At 37.8% G+C, this 21,081-nt stretch overlaps 1 protein-coding gene across 1 annotated transcript in view; it reads right to left on the minus strand.

Moving 5' to 3' along the window:
- The window catches only part of LOC137758350 (complement receptor type 1-like), a 177,308-nt gene that overhangs the window by 107,147 nt on the left and 49,080 nt on the right, over positions 1-21,081 (minus strand). Inside the window, exons 26-30 of the mRNA XM_068534455.1 lie at positions 13,518-13,540; positions 12,852-13,265; positions 12,570-12,749; positions 11,855-11,954; positions 484-569 (exon numbers count right to left, since the gene is read on the minus strand). Coding sequence (XP_068390556.1) covers positions 484-569; positions 11,855-11,954; positions 12,570-12,749; positions 12,852-13,265; positions 13,518-13,540 — 803 coding nt within the window. The remainder of the gene's footprint in view (positions 1-483; positions 570-11,854; positions 11,955-12,569; positions 12,750-12,851; positions 13,266-13,517; positions 13,541-21,081) is intronic.

The following is a 21,081-nucleotide window of genomic DNA, read 5'->3' on the forward strand; positions in this document are numbered from 1 at the left end:
GTTTATTTCCTAAGTATAAATTCTAAGAAGCGGGTCAAAATATAAGCCCAATTTTGAGGCTTATATTACATAATGACTTTCAAGAGAGTGTGTTGAACCATTGGCACATGAAAGTGTGAATTCCTCCACAGCTTCATCAAACCTCAAAGAGTATCACTTTAAAAATCTTTACTAATTTTCTAAGCAGGATGGTTATTATACTGGGGATGGCAGAACCAACATAATTCCAAATTAACTGAGGTAAAAATAAAGTTTGAAGACTTTTATGCATTTAAGTCCCCAGGTTCAGAAAAGGCACAACCCAGGATAAAGAAGAACTTAAGAAAACAGTTGCCAGGACCCCACATGTATTTTTGAGACCATTATAGCTGTCTTCAGCCATCTGAATGACAGAATGAAAAAAATCAATCAAGATTTTTATAACTCCAGGGGGAAAGTGAGAACTTATTGGTAAAGGTGATAGAAAATAATATTCCAACTCACTCTCACAAATAGGTGGGTCATTATCCCAGATGACAGAGTTGCCAGAGATGATGCATGCAGCAGAGGATTGACCGATGAGTCGGTATCTAGAGGCAAAGAATAATGAATGTTATATTCTAAATAAACACTTAATCCTGCTTAAATTGCTGCTTACAAGAGATTACAATCTGGGAGAATTCAGAAGGACAATTTCCATTTGTCAAAGTACTATTGCTTTCCCAACTTTTGTGTCTTTATTTGGACTTTAAAATTATCTTCTTCATGCCTTCTAAATTAGATGAGATCTCTCTCCTTTATTAGGTTAAGGCACATTTTTTTATATACATCTAAGATAAATAAGATTAATCAAACTATAACCAAAGGAAATCCAAGCAAGACAAACACAGTTGAACACTTATTTCATATTATAAATGTTAAAGGCAGAAATTCTCAATTAGTATGCCACAAGCTGTTCAAAGTTTGCTATACAATTTGGAAAAACTGATGACATTTATTTTTACTTCAGCTGAAATTTTCTATAGTCATGGCATGTTGGGCTGAACCATTCATGAAAATTGGTGGAGAGTAAGGCCGAACTTGATACTACTACAGGTTAAGACGAATAGTGTCAAATAACCGTCAAGTGTTATTTGGTATAGCTGAGAACACTGCCTTATGAATATATAAGAAACTATGGCAGCACAAACTTTATTCAAACATCAAAATGGGTCAAATGGAGATCAAATGAAAAGAGCTGTGGATGTTCTTGAAGAAACCTGAAGCACTGTTACATTGAAGCAGTGGTTATGTTGTATTTATTAATGCCTTCAGTATTGTTTTCAGGTTTTTAATGCCTTCCAGTACACCATCAAAAATGAAAATATTCTAAATTGCACTGCAAACACACATACACACAAATAGACAACAAATGGAGTAAAGGAAAGCTGCAGTCTTTCCACTATGTGTGCACCTCTTCCTTCCTGTTTGCCATAGGAGTGGAGAATCATGGAGACTCCTCTGGTTTTTGACTTCATAAAGATTATTTCTTAAAGTGCTCTTTTTGATGTTTTAATCGTAAGGATTGGGATAAAAATGGTGAAGCAAGTTCTAACTTGAGTCAGCAATTCTTCTGAAACGTTTTGTTTTGTTTTATTTTTTTGCATGTTGCCACATGATAGAAGAATGATTTATTAGAACAAATTCCATGACAAATCATATAAAATAACCATTTTCTGAAAGACATCCATAAGACCACTTCAGGACAAATGCACAGAGGTGCCTCCAAGAAGCCAGACAAATAAGTTACCAATCCCATGTCTGGTGTGAGTGGAGGAGCCCTCCTGATGCTATCTTGAAGTCTAGGTCTCACCAACCAGGCTCTGCTGATGCTGCCATTGCAGGCAGAATAAGGCTCACATGCTGGGGCATGAGATATGTCAGCGCACCCAGGTTCCGCTATTGATACAGCTGCTGGTGGACTGGGACCTGCTGCTTCCCATGGGTGTGTGACATGGGAAGGATAGACTTCCCTCATCCCCAATTTCTCCCTATGCTGCTAATTTAGGCAGATTCGGCCACCACTATCACTAAGTGTGGGTCTCCCTACTACATCCTTGCTGAGCTTTCCCTTCCCCAGTCCTTTAACAGGAGAGTAGGCTTCTCTCTCTCTCTGCTTGTTGACTGTTCTGGCTTACAGTCTTCTATAGCACCCATCCTGAGAGATAAAAAGAAAACCCAGGGAACTCACTGCAGGGTCATTCTTTAAGTTCTGGGGTCCCTAGCCAGTCCACTTTCTTTCTACCTTTTGTGGTCCTTTTATGGTTGTATGTTGAACAACTTCTAGGGTATTTAGTTATATATAGAGAGAGAAGCAGGGAAAAGTGAATCTGGAACTGGAAGTTCAGTAACAGCTGTTTAAAAGCCGATTATAAAAGTTAATACTCAGTCATTGTAGAAAAAAAGTGAAAGATACAGAAAATTCCAGTAATGGAATATAGTTAATGGTTTAGAGAAGTGCTTCTCCAAAGTTTTATTTGCATAGAAATCACCAGGGCGTCTTGTGAAAATATGATTCTGATTCAGTGGGTATGAAAATTCTGCATTTCTAACAAGCTCCCAGGAGATGCTGACCTTGCTGGTCTGTGCACCATACTCTGGGTCAAGAACTTACAGAAAATTCTTTCAGTTTCTTACATGAAGAGATATACATGTAACATGGATGTCAGCTGTCAAGTAGGTGTGGTTAAACTGGCCAGGACCTATATTTCACAGCTGTGTGAGAGTCCTCTTCCACACACATGATTACTGTGTGTCTTAGGGCTAATTTCCCCATACTTCTCTCTGCTTTCACTTTCCTGTGTCCCTCCCTGCTGGCTTTGGGCTCTGCACAACATTTTATCTAGCAGCAATGCCCAGGATTTTTGTGGGTTTCTCCCCCAAATCCACTTGCTCAAAGCATTTGTTGTTGCATTTGGGGGAAGTTTTAGGGAGTGTTACACTGGGAAGTGAATGCCATTAGGCATTTTATTCCATCCCTCACTTGTCTTTCTCCTTCTTCTCTGGAAAAACAAGCAACTTCCTCTCCTTGCCTTGCACAGAACAGGCCCTTTGGGGTCTCACCTTCTTTAAATATAACATCTATCCTAAAACTGTTTTCATTATATACAATATTGTTGGGTAGGACACCTACATTTGCTTTTCAGGTTTCCTTTTGGGGGCTTATTGAGATTGACAGTCCTGGGTTCTCTGTTTACCCCTACCTAACCATCATGAGTTCTCAGACTGGTGAGTTTGGGAGAAGGAATAGGGCAATTCATCTCAAAATTCTGCATTCCCACTCTTCATGCCTGCAGAGAGGATGTATTCTAGTTTATTCTCTGCTATGTGCTAAGGGGCCTCTCCTACTCCTGTGGTGAGTGGGCGTGGGGATGGGATGGATGCAGGAAGCTTACAGTTGTCCAGCTGTGTCTGAGAACAGGTAATTACATTTAATAATGGGATTTTAAAAATTAGGTCATTTAGCCCTGACCTAAAGTTATATTCTCTACTAATCTCTTTCAGCAATAAAGATATAATTTGATCTTCATCTGTCTGATTCCTCAGCTGGTCCAGAAATTTGGTGGTGAAGACACATGTATTGTTTATTGGAATCCCTCAAACCCCAGCAAATATATTATAATCAATCCCCAATATTTTTATTGGCAGAATAATATTCCATCACATGAATGGACCCTAATTTACTCAAATAATCCCCTGTTGTTGAACATTAAGATGTTTTCCATTCCAACCTTTCCAAGCCTTTAGAGTCTAAAAGACTTCAAAAAGGAAGACTGTTAAGTTTGACTTCTTGGCAAAAGTGCATTGCCTAAATTGTGTTAAATGGTATAAATTTGTATCAATTTATACTGCTACTAGGAGATTATGTCAATGCCCATTACCCTGAACTTCAAAACTACCAGCTATACAGAGGGATTTTTGTGTGTTTTGTTTCTTGCTATATCTCCAGCTTCCAGAATAGTACCTATTCTTAGTATTTGTGGGCTCTGAATAAATACTTTTGGATTGAATAAGTGGTCAAAGTAGCATATTATTGTTATTTTCATTTGTATTAATTTTATTAATAGCAAGGCCAGACACTTCCACATGTATTTACAATTTGTACCTTTTTCTTTTGTTAATTGCCACTTTGTATCTTTTGATCATTTCTCTATTTAGGTGTTCATATTTTGTTTGTAAGGGCTATTTATATATTTTTGTGGTTTTTCATTTGTACTTTATTTGTTTTTAGTATTTGTATATGTGTCAATTCTATTAACCTCTCTGTGGATTCTGCCTTTGCTTGAAATGAACCCATTGACTTGGAATGTTCCTAAATCTGATACATATTTATTATTTTTTATTTTATTTTATTTAGGTGTCACATATAACATGTAATTCTTTGGTCAATATGAAATTTATTGTGGTGCATAAAATGTGCTAATTATTTAACATAAATAAAAAATACTAGTTTGCTTACTGCTTTGAAATGCTGCGTGATACCTTCATATAATACCCTCTTTTACAAATTTGGGTCTGTTTCTGGACTTCCTATTCTACTCTTTTGAGCTCTGTATTTTATAATATACCATTATAATATACTTAAAATTACTTTAACTTAATAATATGCTTTGAAGTAAAGATGTTGAAGATTTGAATAATATAAACCGAAGCCCTTTTAATAGATTGGTTTTCAACTTTGTTCTCTACGGTGAGAGAATGTACTTTTAAATTCTATAGGTTATTCAAGCAAAGTAATAGATATACTAGGTAGAAAATCTTCATGTAGAAAATCAATAAATTTCTTTTACATCCTGATTACAATGAACATGATCTCATTTTTATAAAATAAATTTCTAAAAGGAAAAAACAAAAATACCCCAATTGTGACCCCAACTTATATGAAGAAAGTATAACATTTTCTTCCCTCTATTTTGCTACATGGATTAATTTGTCTACTTTTGTTCAGTTGGAAATTATTTTTTACCCGACCAGGGTAACATCCATTAAAAATACATATGAATTTGTTTTCTCCATTTTTTGAGGTCAAGAATGAGACACTGACTATAAGTCTAGCACTTTAAAATTTTCTTAATTTCAAGATTTCTTTTTATACTCTGTGATTTTAGATATAATTATGTTCTTAAGTCCTTCTCTAAAAATAATCTTCCTTTACATCAATGAAACACCCACGTTAAAACTAAATCATCTGATAACTTGTATCCTGAAATCTTGATGAACTATTTATTAGCTATAATATGTTTGTGTGTGTGTGTGTGTGTCTGTGTGTACATTCCTTAGTATTTTCTATACCAGATATGTAATTTGCAAACAGAGAGGTTGTTTTCTTTTTCTTTTTTTGATTGAACTATAGTTGGCATACAATATTGTATTAATTTCAGATGTACAATATGGTGATTTGACATATTATATATATACATATATATGTATATATATGTATATATTGAATTGATCACCACAATAAGCCTAGTAACCATCTGTCATAATGCAAAGTTATTACAATATTACTGCCTATATTCTCTATGCTGTACATTACATCCTGTGATTTATTTACTTTATAACTGGAAGTTTATACCTCTTGATCTCCTTCACCTGTTTCACCCAACCCCCTATTCCCCTTCCCTTTGATGACCACCAGTTTGTTCTCTGTATCTGTGAGTCCATTTCTGCTTTGCTTTGTTTTGTTTGTTCATTTGTTTTGTTTTTTAGATTCCACATATAAGTGAAATCATATTTGTCTTTCTTTGTCTAACTTATTTCACTTAACATAATGCCCTCTAGGTCCGTTCATGTTGTCACAAATGACAAGATTTCATTCTTTTTTATGGCTGAGTGATATTGTTTTGTATATATACTCTATCTTCTTTATCCATTTACCTATCAATGACACTTAGGTTGCTTCCATATCTTGACTATTGTACATAGATCTATTTATGTTATGTCCTCTTCTTGGATTTATCCCTTTATCATTATGTTATGTCCTTCTTTGTCTTTTGTTACAGTCTTTGTTTTAAAGTGTATTTTGTCTAATATAAGTCTTGCTGTTCCAGCTTTCTTTTTGTTTACATTTGTGTGGAATATCTTTTTCTATGCTTTCACTTTCAGTCTGTGTGTGTCTTTAGATTTGAAGTGAGTCTCTTTGTAGACAGCATATATATGGGTCTTGTTTTCTTAATCCATTCAGCCATCCTGTATCTTTTTTTTTAATTGGGGTATAGTTGCTTTACAATGTTGCATTGGTTTCTGCTGTACAACAAAGTGAATCAGCTATATGTATACACATATCCCCTCCCTCTCAGACCTCCCTCCCACCGCCCTCCATCCCACCCATCTAGGTCACCACAGAGCACCGAGCTGAGCTCCCTGTGCCATACCGCAGTTTCCAACTAGCTATCTATTTTACACATGGTAGTGTATATATGTCAGTCCCAATCTCCCAAATTCATCCCACCTCCCCTTCCCCCCATGTCAACACGTCTGTTCTCTATGTCTACGTCTCTATTCCTGCTCTGCAAATATGTACCTGTACCATTTTTCTAGAGTCCACATATATGCGTTAATATACAATATTTGTTTTTCTCTTTCTGACTTACTTCACTTTGTATGAGAGACTCTAGGTCTATGCATATCTCTATAAATGACCCAATTTCATTCCTTTTTATGGCTGAGTAATATTCCATTGTATATATGTACCACATCTTCTTTATCCATTCATCGGTCGATGGACATTTATGGTGTTTCCATGTCCTGGTATTGTAGATAGTGTTGCAATGAATATTGGGGTGCATGTGTCTTTTTGAATTATGGTTTTCTCAGGGTATATGCCCCTTAGTGCGATTGCTGGATCATATGGTAGTTCTATTTTTAGTTTTGTTAAGGAACCTCCATACTGTTCTCCATAGTGGCTGTATCAATTTACATTCCCACCAACAGTGCAAGAGGGTTCCCTTTTCTCCACACCCTCTCCAGCATTTATTGTTTATAGATTTTTTGATGATGACCATTCTGACTGGTGTGAGGTGATACCTCATTGTAGTTTTGATTTGCATTTCTCTAATAATTAGTGATGTTGAGCAGCTTTTCATGTGCGTCTTGGCCATCTGTGTGTCTTCTTTGGAGAAATGTCTGTTTAGGTCTTCTGCCCATTTTTGGATTGGGTTGTTTGTTTTTTTTGGTATTGAGCTGCATCAGCTGCTTGTATATTTTGGAGATTAATCCTTTGTCGGTTGCTTCATTTGAAAATATTTTCTCCTATTCTGAGGGTTGTCTTTTCATCTTGTTTATGGTTTACTTTGCTGTGCAAAAGCTTTTAAGTTTCATTTGGTCCCATTTGTATATTTTTGGTTTTATTTTCATTTCTCTAGGATGTGGGTCATAAAAGATCTTGCTGTGATTTATGTCAAAGAGTGTTCTGCCTGTTTTCCTCTAAGAGTTTTATAGTTTCTGGCCTTACATTTAGGTCTTTAACCCATTTTGAGTTTATTTTTGCGTGTGGTGTTAGGGAGTCTTCTAATTTCATTCTTTTCCCAGCACCACTTAATGAAGAGACTGTCTTTTCTCCATTGTATATTCTTGCCTCCTTTGTCATAGATTAGGTGAACATAGCTGTATGGCTTTATCTCTGGGCTTTCTATCCTGTACCATTGATCTATATTTCTGTTCTTGTGCCAGTACCATATTGTCTTGATTACTATAGCTTTGTATTATAGTCTGAAATCAGGAAGCCTGATTCCTCCAGCTCTGTTTTTCTTTCTCAAGATTGCTTTGGCTATTTGGGGTCTTTTGTGTTTCCATACAAATTGTTAAATTTTTTGTTCTAGTTCTGTGAAAAATGCCATTTGTAATTTGATAGGGATTGCATTGAATCTTTAGATTGCTTTGGGTAGTATAGTCATTTTCACAATATTGATTCTTCCAATCCAAGAACATTGTATCTTTTGATTAGAGTATTTCGTTCATTTACATGTAAAGTAATTACTGATAGGTAAGTACTTTTTGCCATATTGTTAATTGTTTTATGGTTGTTTTTGTAGTTCTGCTCTGTCCCTTTCTTCTTCTCTTGTTCTCTTCCTGTGTGATTGGATGACTCTCTCTAGCTTTATGTCTGTATTCTTTTCTCTTTATATTTTGTGCTATAGGTTTTTGGTTTGTAGTTACCATGAGATTTACATATAGCAACCTATGTATATAGCAGCCTATTTTAATTTGATGGTTGCTTAAGTTGGAGCACATTCTAAAAGCACTGCATTTTTACTCCTTCCCCCATTTTATGTTTTTGACATCATATTTTACATCCTTTCATTCTGTGTATTGCTTAACTAATTATTTTAGATTTAGATGGATTTTACTACCTTTGTCTTTTAAACTTCATACTAGCTTTATAAGTGGTAGATCCACTACGTTAACTCTGTGTTTGCCTTTACTAGTGAGATATTTTTCCTTTCATAGTTTTTTTTGTTTCTAGTTATGGCCTTTTCTTTTCCATTCGAAGAAGTTCCTTTAACATTTCCTGTAAAGCTGGTTTAGTGGTGATGAACTTTTAGCTTTTGCTTGTCTGGGAGGCTCCAGCTCTCTTTCAATTCTGAATGATAACTTTGCTGGGTATTCTTATAAGTTTTTTTCCTTTCAGCACTTTGAAAATATTGTGCCAGTCCCTTCTGGCCTGTAAAGTTTCTGCCTAAAAATCAGTTGATAGTCTTATGGAGGTTTCCTTGTACATAACTTTTTTCTTTCTTGTTCCTTTTAAGATTCTCTCTTTATCTTTAACTTTTGACATTTTAATTGTAATGTGTCTTCGTGTGGGTCTCTTTGGCTTCATCTTGTTTGGGACTCTCTGTGCTTCCTGGATTTTAATGTCTGTTTCCTTTGCCAGGTTAGGGAAGTTTCCAGCTATTATCTTTTCAAATAGGCTTTCTGTCCCTTTCTTTCTCTTTTCTCCTTCTGGGCCCCCTCTAATGAAAATGTTAGTATGCTTGATGTAGTCTCAGAGGTTCCTAAGGCTATCTTCATTTTTTAATTCCTTTTTTTTTCTTTTTGCTGTTCCAATTGGGTGATTTCCACTACTCTGTCTTCCAGATCACTGATCTGTTCTTCTGTATCCTCTATTCTGTAATTGATTCCCTCTAATGTATTTTTCATTTCATTTATTGTATTCTTCAGTTCTGATTGGTTCTCCTTTGTATTCTCTATCTCTTTGTTGACGTTCTTACTGTGTTCATCCATTCTTCTCCTGAGTTTGATGAGCATCTTTATGACTATTACTTTGAACGTTTTATCTTATAAATTGCTTATCTCCATCTTGTATAGTTCTTTTTCTGGGGTTTTATCTTGTTCTTTCACTGGGAAGGTATTCCTTTGTCTCCTATTTTGCCTAACTCTCGGTGTTTGTTTTTATACATTAGGTACATCAGCTACATCTCCCAACTTTAAAAGAGTGGCCTTATGTAGATAGTTTTATGTAGAGCCCAGTGGCATAATCCCCCCTGGTCACCCAAGCCAGGTGCTCAAGGCTATCCCCTGCATGGGCTGCCTGCATCCTCCTGTTGTGTTTAGGCCATGACTTCTACAAGACACTCTGGTAGGCAGGGCTGATCCCCAGCCCAGCTGTCTGTGAGGCCTGGTTGCAACTTCTGTGGGCTTGCTGGTAGGAAGGGCTAGGTCCCCCAGAATGTGAGCCACTTTGGAGGATCACTGGTCCTGGGCAGAACCATGTACCAGGTAGGATGGGGTGGGAGCTTCTTTAGAGGGACTGGTTGAGGCAGGTGGGTTGGGTTGGGCAGGTACTTAGGGGAACATTGGGGTGGGGCACGTAGTGTTACCTATGTTGATGAAGAGTGACAGAAAGGCACCTACCAGTACTGGGCCAGCTAGGTGTAAGGAGAGAAAAAAAATGGCACCTACCAGCACTTCCATCCCCTGGTACCTGCCCCAGAATTAATCAATAAATCTCCTCCTCATAAAGCCAAGGCATTTTTAAAGTTGCTGCTCTGTCTGTGCTGGGACTCAGAGCAAGTGAGCCCTTCAAGAGCAGTCTCCCGCTGTCCTCTGGCTCCCCTGAAAGATAAGCCTGCTGGTTTTCAAAGCCAGACACTATGGTGGTTTGTCTTCCCGGTGCAGGTGCCCCAGGCTGGGGAGCCCAGTGTGGGTCTTGGACCCCTCACTCCTCAGGGGGGACCCCCATGGTTGTGATTTTCTTCTGGCTTGTGGGTCACTGCATTGGGGGGGAGGTGTTCTGACCAGACCACATCTCTTCCCCTCCTCTTCATCTCAATGTGGCCTTTTCTTTATATCCTTAGTTGTAGAAAATCTGTTCTTCTAGTCTTCAGGTCACTTTCAGAGATAGTTATTCTATATGTAGCTGTAGTTTTCGTATGTCTGTGGGAGAAGGCTAGGATTTTTCTACTCCACCCTCTTGATCTGGCCTCCAAACAGAGACTGTTTTAATTCCAAACAGAGACTGTTTTAATTCTCCTTTCCAATCTGGATGCCTTTTATTTCTTTTTCTTGACTAATTTCCTGGCTAGAATTTCCAGTATAATGGTAAATATTTGTGTGACAATTTTAATTTATATAAATGTGTATGTGATGTGGTATACATGTGTGTCTGTTTATGTGTGTGTGTATGTGCTGTAGAAATATATTTCTTAATTGTTGATCATGGTAAAATAAGTTTGAAAACCACTGTCCTAGAGAAACTTTTGCCCATATGTACTAGGAGACATGTATGAGTATCTTTATATCAGGGATGCTTATAATAGCGAAAACAAAACAAAGCAAAACAAACTAGAAATAATCCAAATATCTAACGACAACAAAAAAAAGAAATAAATTCTTCTGTATCCAGACAAGAGAACACTATCCTAAATGAAAATGAATTAACAACAACAACATGAATGAATGTCAGAAACAAACTATTAAATCAAAAGCAATTTGCAAAGATGTTCATATAAAATCATGTCATTTATATAAAGTTCAAAATATGTATAACTAAAAATATAATGATTAGGACTATGTATGGGAGAAAATGGAAAAGAAATGCAAGGGATCGACAAAATTCAGGATGGTGGTTACTTCTGGAGAAGTTTTGGAGGTGAAGGAATGGAAATTGGGAAAAGCACATAGTCAGCATCAAAGGTACTAGTGACGGTTTTTAAGGTGGGTGGCATATGCACTGAAATTAATTTTATTGTTATTACTATTTTTATGTTTCACTTATGTTATTTTGCATGTATTGTAAGTAATAATAAGTAATAAAAACAGAACAAAAGTTAAGATATAAGGTGTACCTATTTCTTTTCTAAATTGGTTGTCTCCCCTAAGGATAAGCCAAGAGTATGCCCACAGCAAGATTCCTGTATTGTGTACACTTCTGGAGAGGTGCTATAACAATTAAGATTTACCCATCCACCACATCTACTCCATCATCCCAAATAAACAACTCTTTCCTACTTTTTCCTGAGTCCAACATTTCTAGCTCTTATTGCTTTGAGTTAAGAATATATGTGTGTTTGTTCCACTTACTTCTTTAGAATGCTGGTCCTTCTCATCTAGTAAATGCTTCACTTGGCTTTAGGTGCATTAATTTGGTGTGAAAACACTACCCTCACCCCTCCAATTTCTAGCATGGATACAGGTTTTTTCCTATTTTTTCAAATATTTGTTTAGTCATTGCAAGGGTAGTTAAATGCCTGGATTCAAGGCACAACTTCTACTTAGAAATATTATTGCTATGTTTTAAATGGACAGGTAGTTTGACTTTCCTTTCTGAGACTACTGTTTAGAGACTAGTGTTACAATTCTAGAACTGTCATCCCAAACAAAGCTACTGCCAACTCACCCTTCATTACAAAAATAATTAACAGTTGATCCAAACTGGGTGTCTTTGTTGATGTCCATTTTGCCATTTATGAGCTCTGGAAGAGATCCACATGATTTACCTATGGGAAAGAAGCAGAATGTGGGGACTGGGTGTAGAATACTCTGAACGTCTGTTAATACATAAGGTCCCAAACTGGCCATAGCTCTTGTAGTTCCATAGATTTGCCACCTTGAGGAAACTCACAAGACTGCCTCAGGATCAGCCACCTACTAAGCACCACTTTCAAAAAGACCTCCCTTCCAGATCTCATCCCCATATTTTTTGCCTCTTAGAAAGATGTAAACTTTGCTTTATTACTAAAATGCTTACTCTGTAATTCAACCAGTGTACATCAAAAGTCTTGAAGTTTGGGATTCTCTCCCCACCTACACTTTTCTTTCCTTTCCTGAGTCATTCATTACTTAGTTTCAGTTGTAAAAATGGGACACCCCTAGTGAATGGAGATTTTCCCTCAATCGTGCCTTGTGATGGTCATTTCTCATGAAATGAACTTGTAATGAAAGTGCTAGGAACTCAAAGCAGTAGGAAGATATGACCTACAAGAATAACTCTCACATCTTTTTATACCTTAGGCAAAGTTACCAAGACACGTGTCTTTGTTTCAAAATTTGAACGACTGATCAGATCTTAAGGATTATTGACACAGAGGAGTCCTCAGTCCAGAGTTACTTACGCCTACAGTTGTTTTCAGGGCTTGACCAGACAGAGTTTTGCAGGCAGGTGATAGAGAACACTCTTCCGTAGTAACCAAGGCGGCATTTATACTTCACAGATGTCCCAACAGGAAACTCATCTTTGTCAATCGGTTCTGTAGGCATGGCGAATGTAAGGCGCACCGGGGATTGGCACTGACCTGGAGAGCAAGACCACAGGGACGTCAAAGTTAGTGGAGAGGCCCTCCGCTCCCACAGCTACGGGAGCTCGGCCACCCGCGCCGGGCGGGCTCCGCCCGAGCCTTCGGGGCCCAGGGGCAAGCAGCGTGCTGCCGAGCCCCTGACGTTCCACGTGCCCTGGAAGCGGCTCCTGCTCCGCGACTTTCCTGAGGAGCCGGCGCGGCTACGGCTTTGGATCCCGCCGCCGAGGGTTTCGCATTCCGGGCAGCCCCTCAGCATCCCGGAGCTGCCCCGAAAGCGTAAAATCGACGCGGGGGGTATGACTGAGGCTTCGGTTTCGCCCAGCAAGCGCCGCGACAGCGGGGACACTGTCGCCCCGGACGGCGCGGAGCTTGAGGGTCGCGGCCTGGAGAGTGGCGATCCGCCGCTGCCGCAGCCGCCCGTGCGGCCCCGCGGGCCAGGGGAGGGGCGGTGGCGACGACGGGGCGGGTCGCGCAGAGTCCCTGCGGGGAGACTGGGGGGCCGCGCTGCGCCAGCTCAATGAAGAATTTTGGCAGTAAAACAGCTTCCAGTGCTGGAGGGATCCTTTACCACCTAATGATCTGGCAGACATTGAAGATGTAAGTGAAGACAACCCGACAAAAACAACACTTCCGGCCAAGAATGCAGTGGTTGAGATTAATATGGAGTCCTGACAGAAGGAGCTGAAGAAATGGGTTTTTCTGAATTTGAGGAGACATCTCTAAGTGAATTTATGTCTTCTTAAGGAAAAAAGTTATTTTCCATACTTGATGTGATATCATTCCCAAACCTGAAAAATGAGGAAAAATTGTTTTAAAGATAAATGCCTGCAGCCACTACTGTACCTCCCAATAGGGATTTGTCAAGGATATAGTGCAGTTACAGAAGAAGTATTTTATGTATGCATTCTTAAGAAAAATTTATGTTTAGGTTCTAAATTTGAAGATATCAATCTTATACAAAGGAATTCTGACAGTTTTAGAAATAGACGGGAAACATTCAGATATTCCTCTTGTTGCACCAAAAAGTTAATTTGTGCTACATGAAATGAATATTGTTTTATAATAACTTATTAATAAAATGCTTTCTAATACATTTCATCGACTCTTCTTCGTTGAACAAATAGCTGACTTAAACATCTATGCAAACTTAAAATGTGAGGGATTCTTTCTGAAACCTGGTATTGTTTTTGTTTTGTTTTGTTTTATTTATTTATTTTGGCTGCACGCAGGTTTTCTCTACTTGCGATGAGCGGTGGCTACTCTTCTTTGCGGTACACGGCTTCTCATTGTGGTGGCTCCTCTTGTTGCAGAGCACGGGCTCTAGGCGCAAGGGCTTCAGTAGTTGTGACACACGGCTCAGTAGTTGTGGCTCACAGGCTCTAGAGCGCAGGCTCAGTAGTTGTGGTGCACGGGCTCAGTTGCTCTGCGGCATGTGGGATCTTCCCAGACCAGGGCTCGAACCCGTGTCCCCTGCATTGGCAGGGGGATTCTTAACCACTGCAGCACCAGGGAATTCCCCCTGGTATTGTTTTTTTTTTTTCCTTCCCTTAGTTTATGATTATTATTATTTTTTAAATTGTTATTGGTATAGTTGATTTACAGTGTTGTTTTAGTTTCTGCTGTACAGCAAAGTGAAACAGTTATACATATACATATATCCACTCTTTTCTAGATTCTTTGCCCATATAGGTCATTACAGAGTATTAAGTAGAGCTCCCTGTGCTATACAGTAGGTCCTTATCCATGATCTATTTTATTTTATTTTTTTAAATTTAATTTAATTTAATTTAATTTTTTAATTTTTAAAAATTTTTAACATCTTTATTGGAGTATAATTGCTTTACAATGGTGTGTTAGTTTCTGCTTTATAACAAAGTGAATCAGTTATACATATACATATGTCCCCATATCTCTTCCCTCTTATGTCTGCCTGACTCCCACCCTCCCTATCCCACCCCTCTAGGTGGTCACAAAGCACCGAGCTAATCTCCCTGTGCTATGCGGCTGCTTCCTACTAGCTATCTATTTTACATTTGGTAGTGTATATATATCCATGCCACTCTCTCACTTTGTCCCAGCTTAGCCTTCCCCCTTCCCCGTGTCCTCAAGTCAATTCTCTAGTAGGTCTGCGTCTTTATTCCCATCTTGCCCCTAGGTTCTTCATGACCATTTTTTTTTTTTGGATTCCATATATATGTGTTAGCATACAGTATATGTTTTTCTCTTTCTGACTTACTTCACTCTGTATGATAGACTCTAGCTCCATCCACTTCACTACAAATAACTCCATTTCATTTCTTTTTATGGCTGAGTAATATTCCATTGTATATATGTGCCACATCTTCTTTATGCATTCATCTGATGATGGACACTTTGGTTGCTTCCATGTTCTGGCTATTGTAAATAGAGCTACAATGAGCATTGTGGTACATGACTCTTTTTGAATTATGGTGTTCTCAGGGTATATGCCCAGCAGTGGGATTGCTGGGTGGTAAGGTAGTTCTCTTTTTAGTTTTTTCAGGAACCTCCATACTGTTCTCCAGAGTGGCTGTATCAATTTACATCCCACCAACAGTGCAAGAGTGTTCCCTTTTCTCCACACCCTCTCCAGCATTTATTGTTTGTAGAGTTTTTGATGATGGCAATTCTGACTGGTGTGAGATGATATCTCATTGTAGTTTTGATTTGCATTTCTCTAATGATTAATGACGTTGAGCATTCTTTCATGTTTTTGCTGGCAATCTGTATATCTTCTTTGGAAAAATGTCTATTAAGTCTTCTGCCCATTTTTGGATTGGGTTGTTTGTTTTTTTGATATTGAGTTGCATGAGCTGCTTGTAAATTTTGCAGATTAATCCTTTGTCAGTTGCTTCATTTACAAATATTTTCTCCCATTCTGAGGGTTGTCTTTTCATCTTGTTTAAGGCTTCCTTTGCTGTGCAAAAGCTTTTAAGTTTCATTAGGTCCCATTTGTTTATTTTTCTTTTTCTTTCCATTTCTCTAGGAGGTGGATCAAAAAGGATCTTGCTGTGATTTATGTCATAGAGTGTTCTGCCTAGGTTTTCCTCTAAGAGTTTTATAGTGTCTGGCCTTACATTTAGGTCTTTAATCCACTTTGAGCTTATTTTTGTGTATGGTGTTAGGGAGTGTTCTATTTTCTTTCTTTTACATATAGCTGTCCAGTTTTCCCAGCACCACTTATTGAAGAGGCTGCCTTTTCTCCATTGAATATTCTTGCCTCCTTTATCAAAGATAAGGTGACCATACGTGCGTGGCCTTATCTCTGGGCTTTCTATCCTGTTCCATTGATCTATATTTCTGTTTTTGTGCCAGTACCATACTGCCTTGATTACTGTAGCTTTGTAGTATAGTCTGAAGTCAGGGAGCCCGATTCCTCCAGCTCCGCTTTTCTTTCTCAAGATTGCTTTGGCTATTCGGGGTCTTTTGTGTTTCCATACAAATCGTGAAATTTCTTGTTCTAGTTCTGTGAAAAATGCCTGTAGTAGTATGATAGGGATTGCATTGAATCTGTAGATTGCTTTGAGCAATATAGTCATTTTCACAATGTTGATTCTTCCACTCCAAGAACATGGTATATCTCTCCATCTATTTCTATCATCTTTAATTTCTTTCATCAGTGTCTTATAGTTTTCTGCATACAGGTCTTTTGTCTCCTTAGGTAGGTTTATTCCTAGGTATTTTATTCTTTTTGTTGAAATGGTAAATGGAAGTGTTTTCTTAATTTCACTTTCAGATTTTTCATCATTAGTGTATAGGAATGCAAGAGATTTCTGTGCATTAATTTTGTATCCTGCTACTTTACCAAATTCATTGATTAGCTCTAGTAGTTTTCTGGTAGCATCTTTAGGATTCTCTATGTATAGTATCATGTCATCTGCAAACAGTGACAGCTTTACTTCTTTTCCAATTTGGATTATTTTATTTCTTTTTCTTCTCTGATTGCTGTGGCTAAAACTTCCAAAACTATGTTGAATAATAGTGGTGAGAGTGGACAACCTCGTCTTGTTCCTGATCTTAGTGGAAATGGTTACAGTTTTTCACCATTGAGAACAATGTTGGCTGTGGGTTTTTCCTATATGGCCTTCATTATGTTGAGGTAAGTTCCCTCTGTGCCTACTTTCTGGAGGGTTTTTATCATCAATGGGTGTTGAATTTTGTCGAAAGCTTTTTCTGCATCTATTGAGATGACCATATGGCTTATATTTTTCATTTTGTTAATATGGTGTATCACATTGATTGACTGCGTATATTGAAATATACTTGCATTCCTGGGATAATCCCGAGTTGATCATGGTGTATGATCCTTTTAATGTGCTGTTGGATTCTGTTTGCTAGTATTTTGTTGAGGATTTTTGCGTCTATGTTCATCAGTGATATTGGCCTGTAGTTTTCTTTCTTTGTGACATCTTTGTCCGGTTTTGGTATCAGGGTGATGGTGGCTTCATAGAATGAGTTTGGTATTGTTCCTCCCTCTGCTATATTTTGGAAGAGTTTGAGAAGGATAGGTGTTAGCTCTTCTCTAAGTGTTTGATAGAATTCGCCTCTGAAGCCATCTGGGCCTGGGCTTTTGTTTGTTGGGAGATTTTTAATCACAGTTTCAATTGCACTGCTTGTGATTGGTCTGTTTGTATTTTCTATTTCTTCCTGGTTCAGTCTCGGAAGGTTGTGCTTTTCTAAGAATTTGTCCATTTCTTCCAGGTTGTCCATTTTATTGGCATAGAGTTGTTTGTATTAATCTCTCATGATCCTTTGTATTTCTGCAGTGTCAGTTGTTACTTCTCCTTTTTCATTTCTAATTCTATTGATTTGAGTCTTCTCCCTTTTTTTCTTGATGAGTCTGGCTAATGGTTTATCAATTTTTTTTTATCTTCTCAAAGAACCAGCTTTTAGTTTTATTGATCTTTGCTATTGTTTCCTTCATTTCTTTTTCATGTATTTCTGATCTGATCTTTATGATTTCTTTCCTTCTGCTAACTTTGGGGTTTTCTTGTTCTTCTTTCTCTAATTGCTTTAGGTGTAAGGTTAGGTTGTTTATTTGAGAAGTTTCTTGTTTCTTAAGGTAGGATTGTATTGCTATAAACTTCCCTCTTAGAACTGCTTTTGCTGAAGCCCATAGGTTTTGGGTCGTCGTGTTTTCATTTTCATTTGTTTCTAGGTTTTTTTTATTTCTTCTTTGATTTCTTCAGTGATCTCTTGGTTATTAAGTAGTGTATTGTTTAGCCTCCATGTGTTAGTGTTTTTTACAGATATTTTCCTGTAATTGATATCTAGTCTCATAGCGTTGTTGTCGGGAAATATACTTGATACGATTTCAATTTTCTTAAATTTACCAATGTTTGATTTGCGACCCATGATTTGATCTATCCTGGAGAATGTTCCATGAGCACTTGAGAAGAAAGTGTATTCTGTTGTTTTTGGATGGAATGTCCTATAAATATCAATTAAGTCCATCTTGTTTAATGTATCATTTAAAGCTTGTGTTTCCTTATTTATTTTCATTTTGGATGATCTGTCCATTGGTGAAAGTGAGGTGTTAAAGTCCCCTACTATGATTGTGTTACTGTCGATTTCCTCTTTTATGGCTGTTAGCATTTGCCTTATGTATTGAAGTGCTCCTATGTTGGGTGCCTAAATATTTACAATTGTTACATCATCTTCTTGGATTGATCCCTTGATCATTATGTAGTGTCCTTCTTTGCCTCTTGTAATAGTCTTTGTTTTAAAGTCTATTTTGTCTGATATAAGAATTGCTACTCCAGCTTTCTTTTGATTTCCGTTTGCATGGAATATCGTTTTCCATCCCCTCACTTTCAGTCTGTATGTGTCCCTAGGTCTGAAGTGGGTCTCTTGTAGACAGCATATATACGGGTCTTGTTTTTGTATCTATTCAGCCAGTCTATGTCTTTTGGTTGGAGCATTTAATCCATTTACATTTAAGGTAATTATTGATATGTATGTTCCTATTACCATTTTCTTAATTGTTTTTGGTTTGTTGTTGTAGGTCTTTTCCTTCTCTTGTGTTTCCTGCCTAGAGAAGTTCTTTTAGCATTTGTTGTAAAGCTGGTTTGGTGGTGCTGACTTCTGTTAGCTTTTGCTTGTCTGTAAATATTTTAATTTCTCTTCTCATTTAATGTGAATGAGATCCTTGCTAGGTAGAGTAATCTTGGTTGTAGGTTTTTCCCTTTCATCACTTTAAATATGTCCTGCCACTCCCTTCTGGCTTGCAGAGTTTCTGCTGAAAGATCAGCTGTTAACCTTATGGGGATTCTCTTGTATGTTATTTGTTGTTTTGCCCATGCTGCTTTTAATATTTTTTCTTTGTTTTAATATTTGATAGTTTGATTAATATGTGTCTTGGCATGTTTCTCCTTGATTTATCATGTATGGGACTCTCTGTGCTTCCTGGACTTGATTAACAATTTCCTTTCTCATATTAGGGAAGTTTTCAACTATAATCTCTTCAAATATTTTCTCAGTCCCTTTCTTTTTCTCTTCTTCTTCTGGGACCCCTATAATTCAAATGTTGGTGTGTTTAATATTGTCCCATAGGTCTCTGAGACTGTCCTCAATTCTTTTCATTCTTTTTTCTTTATTCTGCTGTACAGTAGTTATTTCCACTCGTTTATCTTCTGGGTCACTTATCCATTCTTCTGCCTCAGTTATTCTGCTATTGATTCTTTCTAGAGAATTTTAAATTTCATTTATTGTGTTGTTCATTATTGTTTGTTTGCTCCTTAGTCCTTCTAGGTCCTTGTTAACGTTTCTTTTATTTTCTCCATTCTATTTCCAAGATTTTGGATCATCTTTACTATCATTATTCTGAATAGTTTTTCAGGTAGACTGCCTATTTCCTCTTCATTTGTTAGGTCTGGTGGGTTTTTACCTTGCTCCTTCATCTGCTGTGTGTTTCTCTGTCTTCTTATTTTGCTTAACTTACTGTGTTTGGGGTGTCCTTTTTGCAGGCTGCAGGTTCATAGTTCTCGTTGTTTTTGGTGTCTGTCCCCAGTGGCTAATGTTGGTTCAGTGGGTTGTGTAGGCTTCCTGGTGGAGGGGACTAGTGCCTGTGTTCTGGTGGATGAGTCTGGATCTTGTCTTTCTGGTGGGCAGGTCCACATCTGGTGTGCGTTTTGGGGTGTCTGTGAACTTAGTACGAATTTAGGCAGCCTCTCTGCTAATGGGTGGGGTTGTATTCCTGTCTTGCTAGTTGTTTGGCATAGGGTGTCCAGCACTTTAGCTTGCTGGTCGTTTAGTGGAGTTACGTCTTGGTGTTGAGATGGAGATCTCTGGGAGTTTTTCACCGTTTGATATTACATGGATCTGGGAGGTCTCTGGTGGACCAATGTCCTGAACTTGACTCTCCCACTTCAGAGGCACAGCCCTGACACTCGGTTGGAGCACAGAGACCCTTTTTGGGAGTTCTGAGGTCTTCTGCCAGCGTTCAGTAGGTGTTCTGTAGGAGTTGTTCCACATGTAGATGTATTTCTGATGTATTTGTAGGGAGGGAGGTCTCTCCACGTCTTACTCTTCTGCCATCTTGAAGCTCCTTCCCCCTTGTATTGTTTTAAAAGAGCTTTCTAGATGTAAAGTAGTGAAAATTTTAATTGGGTAGGATATTTGCATAAGTTCCAATATTTAACATTTGTTAAACTTGACTTTGGGCAATCAAAATTGGATAAAAAAGAAAGAGAAATGAGTAGGTGCTTCCTTCCCCCTTTTCCCAGGATAAGAGGAAAGAAATTTATCATATTTCTTTTTCTTTTTCTTTTTTTTTTAATTTCTTGGTTTTGGATTGCTTTGAGGGTATGGTGTTTAATGCTTATTACTTTAGACTTGTAGTTGTAAACGCTGACAACACTTCAAAAAGTTTTGAATGGGCCCCACTCCTGAGAGATTCTCATGTAATTGTTCTGAGGTGGGCTTTGGGTGTAGCTATTTCTTTTAAGCACCAGTTCTCCTTCCTCCCATTCCTCAAATGAGCAGGCCTGTTCGAGAACCACTAGACTAATGATAGTTTTTCCTGTTTAAAGGAGACAAGTAACTTGAGCTGAAGCTCTGCCTCCTTAATTACCTTTGTTCTTATTTTGCTCTGTTGAGGGCTTTGTTACAACTAAATTATTGTGTCATTATTACTGTTTTATTGTTAAAGAAATAAAGTAAACAATTTGTGTTTGAGTTTAAAAAAAAAGCTAGTGGAGAAATTTCTATGCTACTTTCTCTTTTTTTCTCCAATATGTTTCATAGTTGTAGCAGTAACCACTGTTGGAAGTCTGTTGCCAAGTCAGCAAAAAGAAATTTCAGCACATGATTT

The sequence above is a fragment of the Eschrichtius robustus genome, unplaced genomic scaffold (genome assembly GCF_028021215.1).
Source record: "Eschrichtius robustus isolate mEscRob2 unplaced genomic scaffold, mEscRob2.pri scaffold_81, whole genome shotgun sequence".
Lineage (NCBI taxonomy): Eukaryota > Metazoa > Chordata > Mammalia > Artiodactyla > Eschrichtiidae > Eschrichtius > Eschrichtius robustus.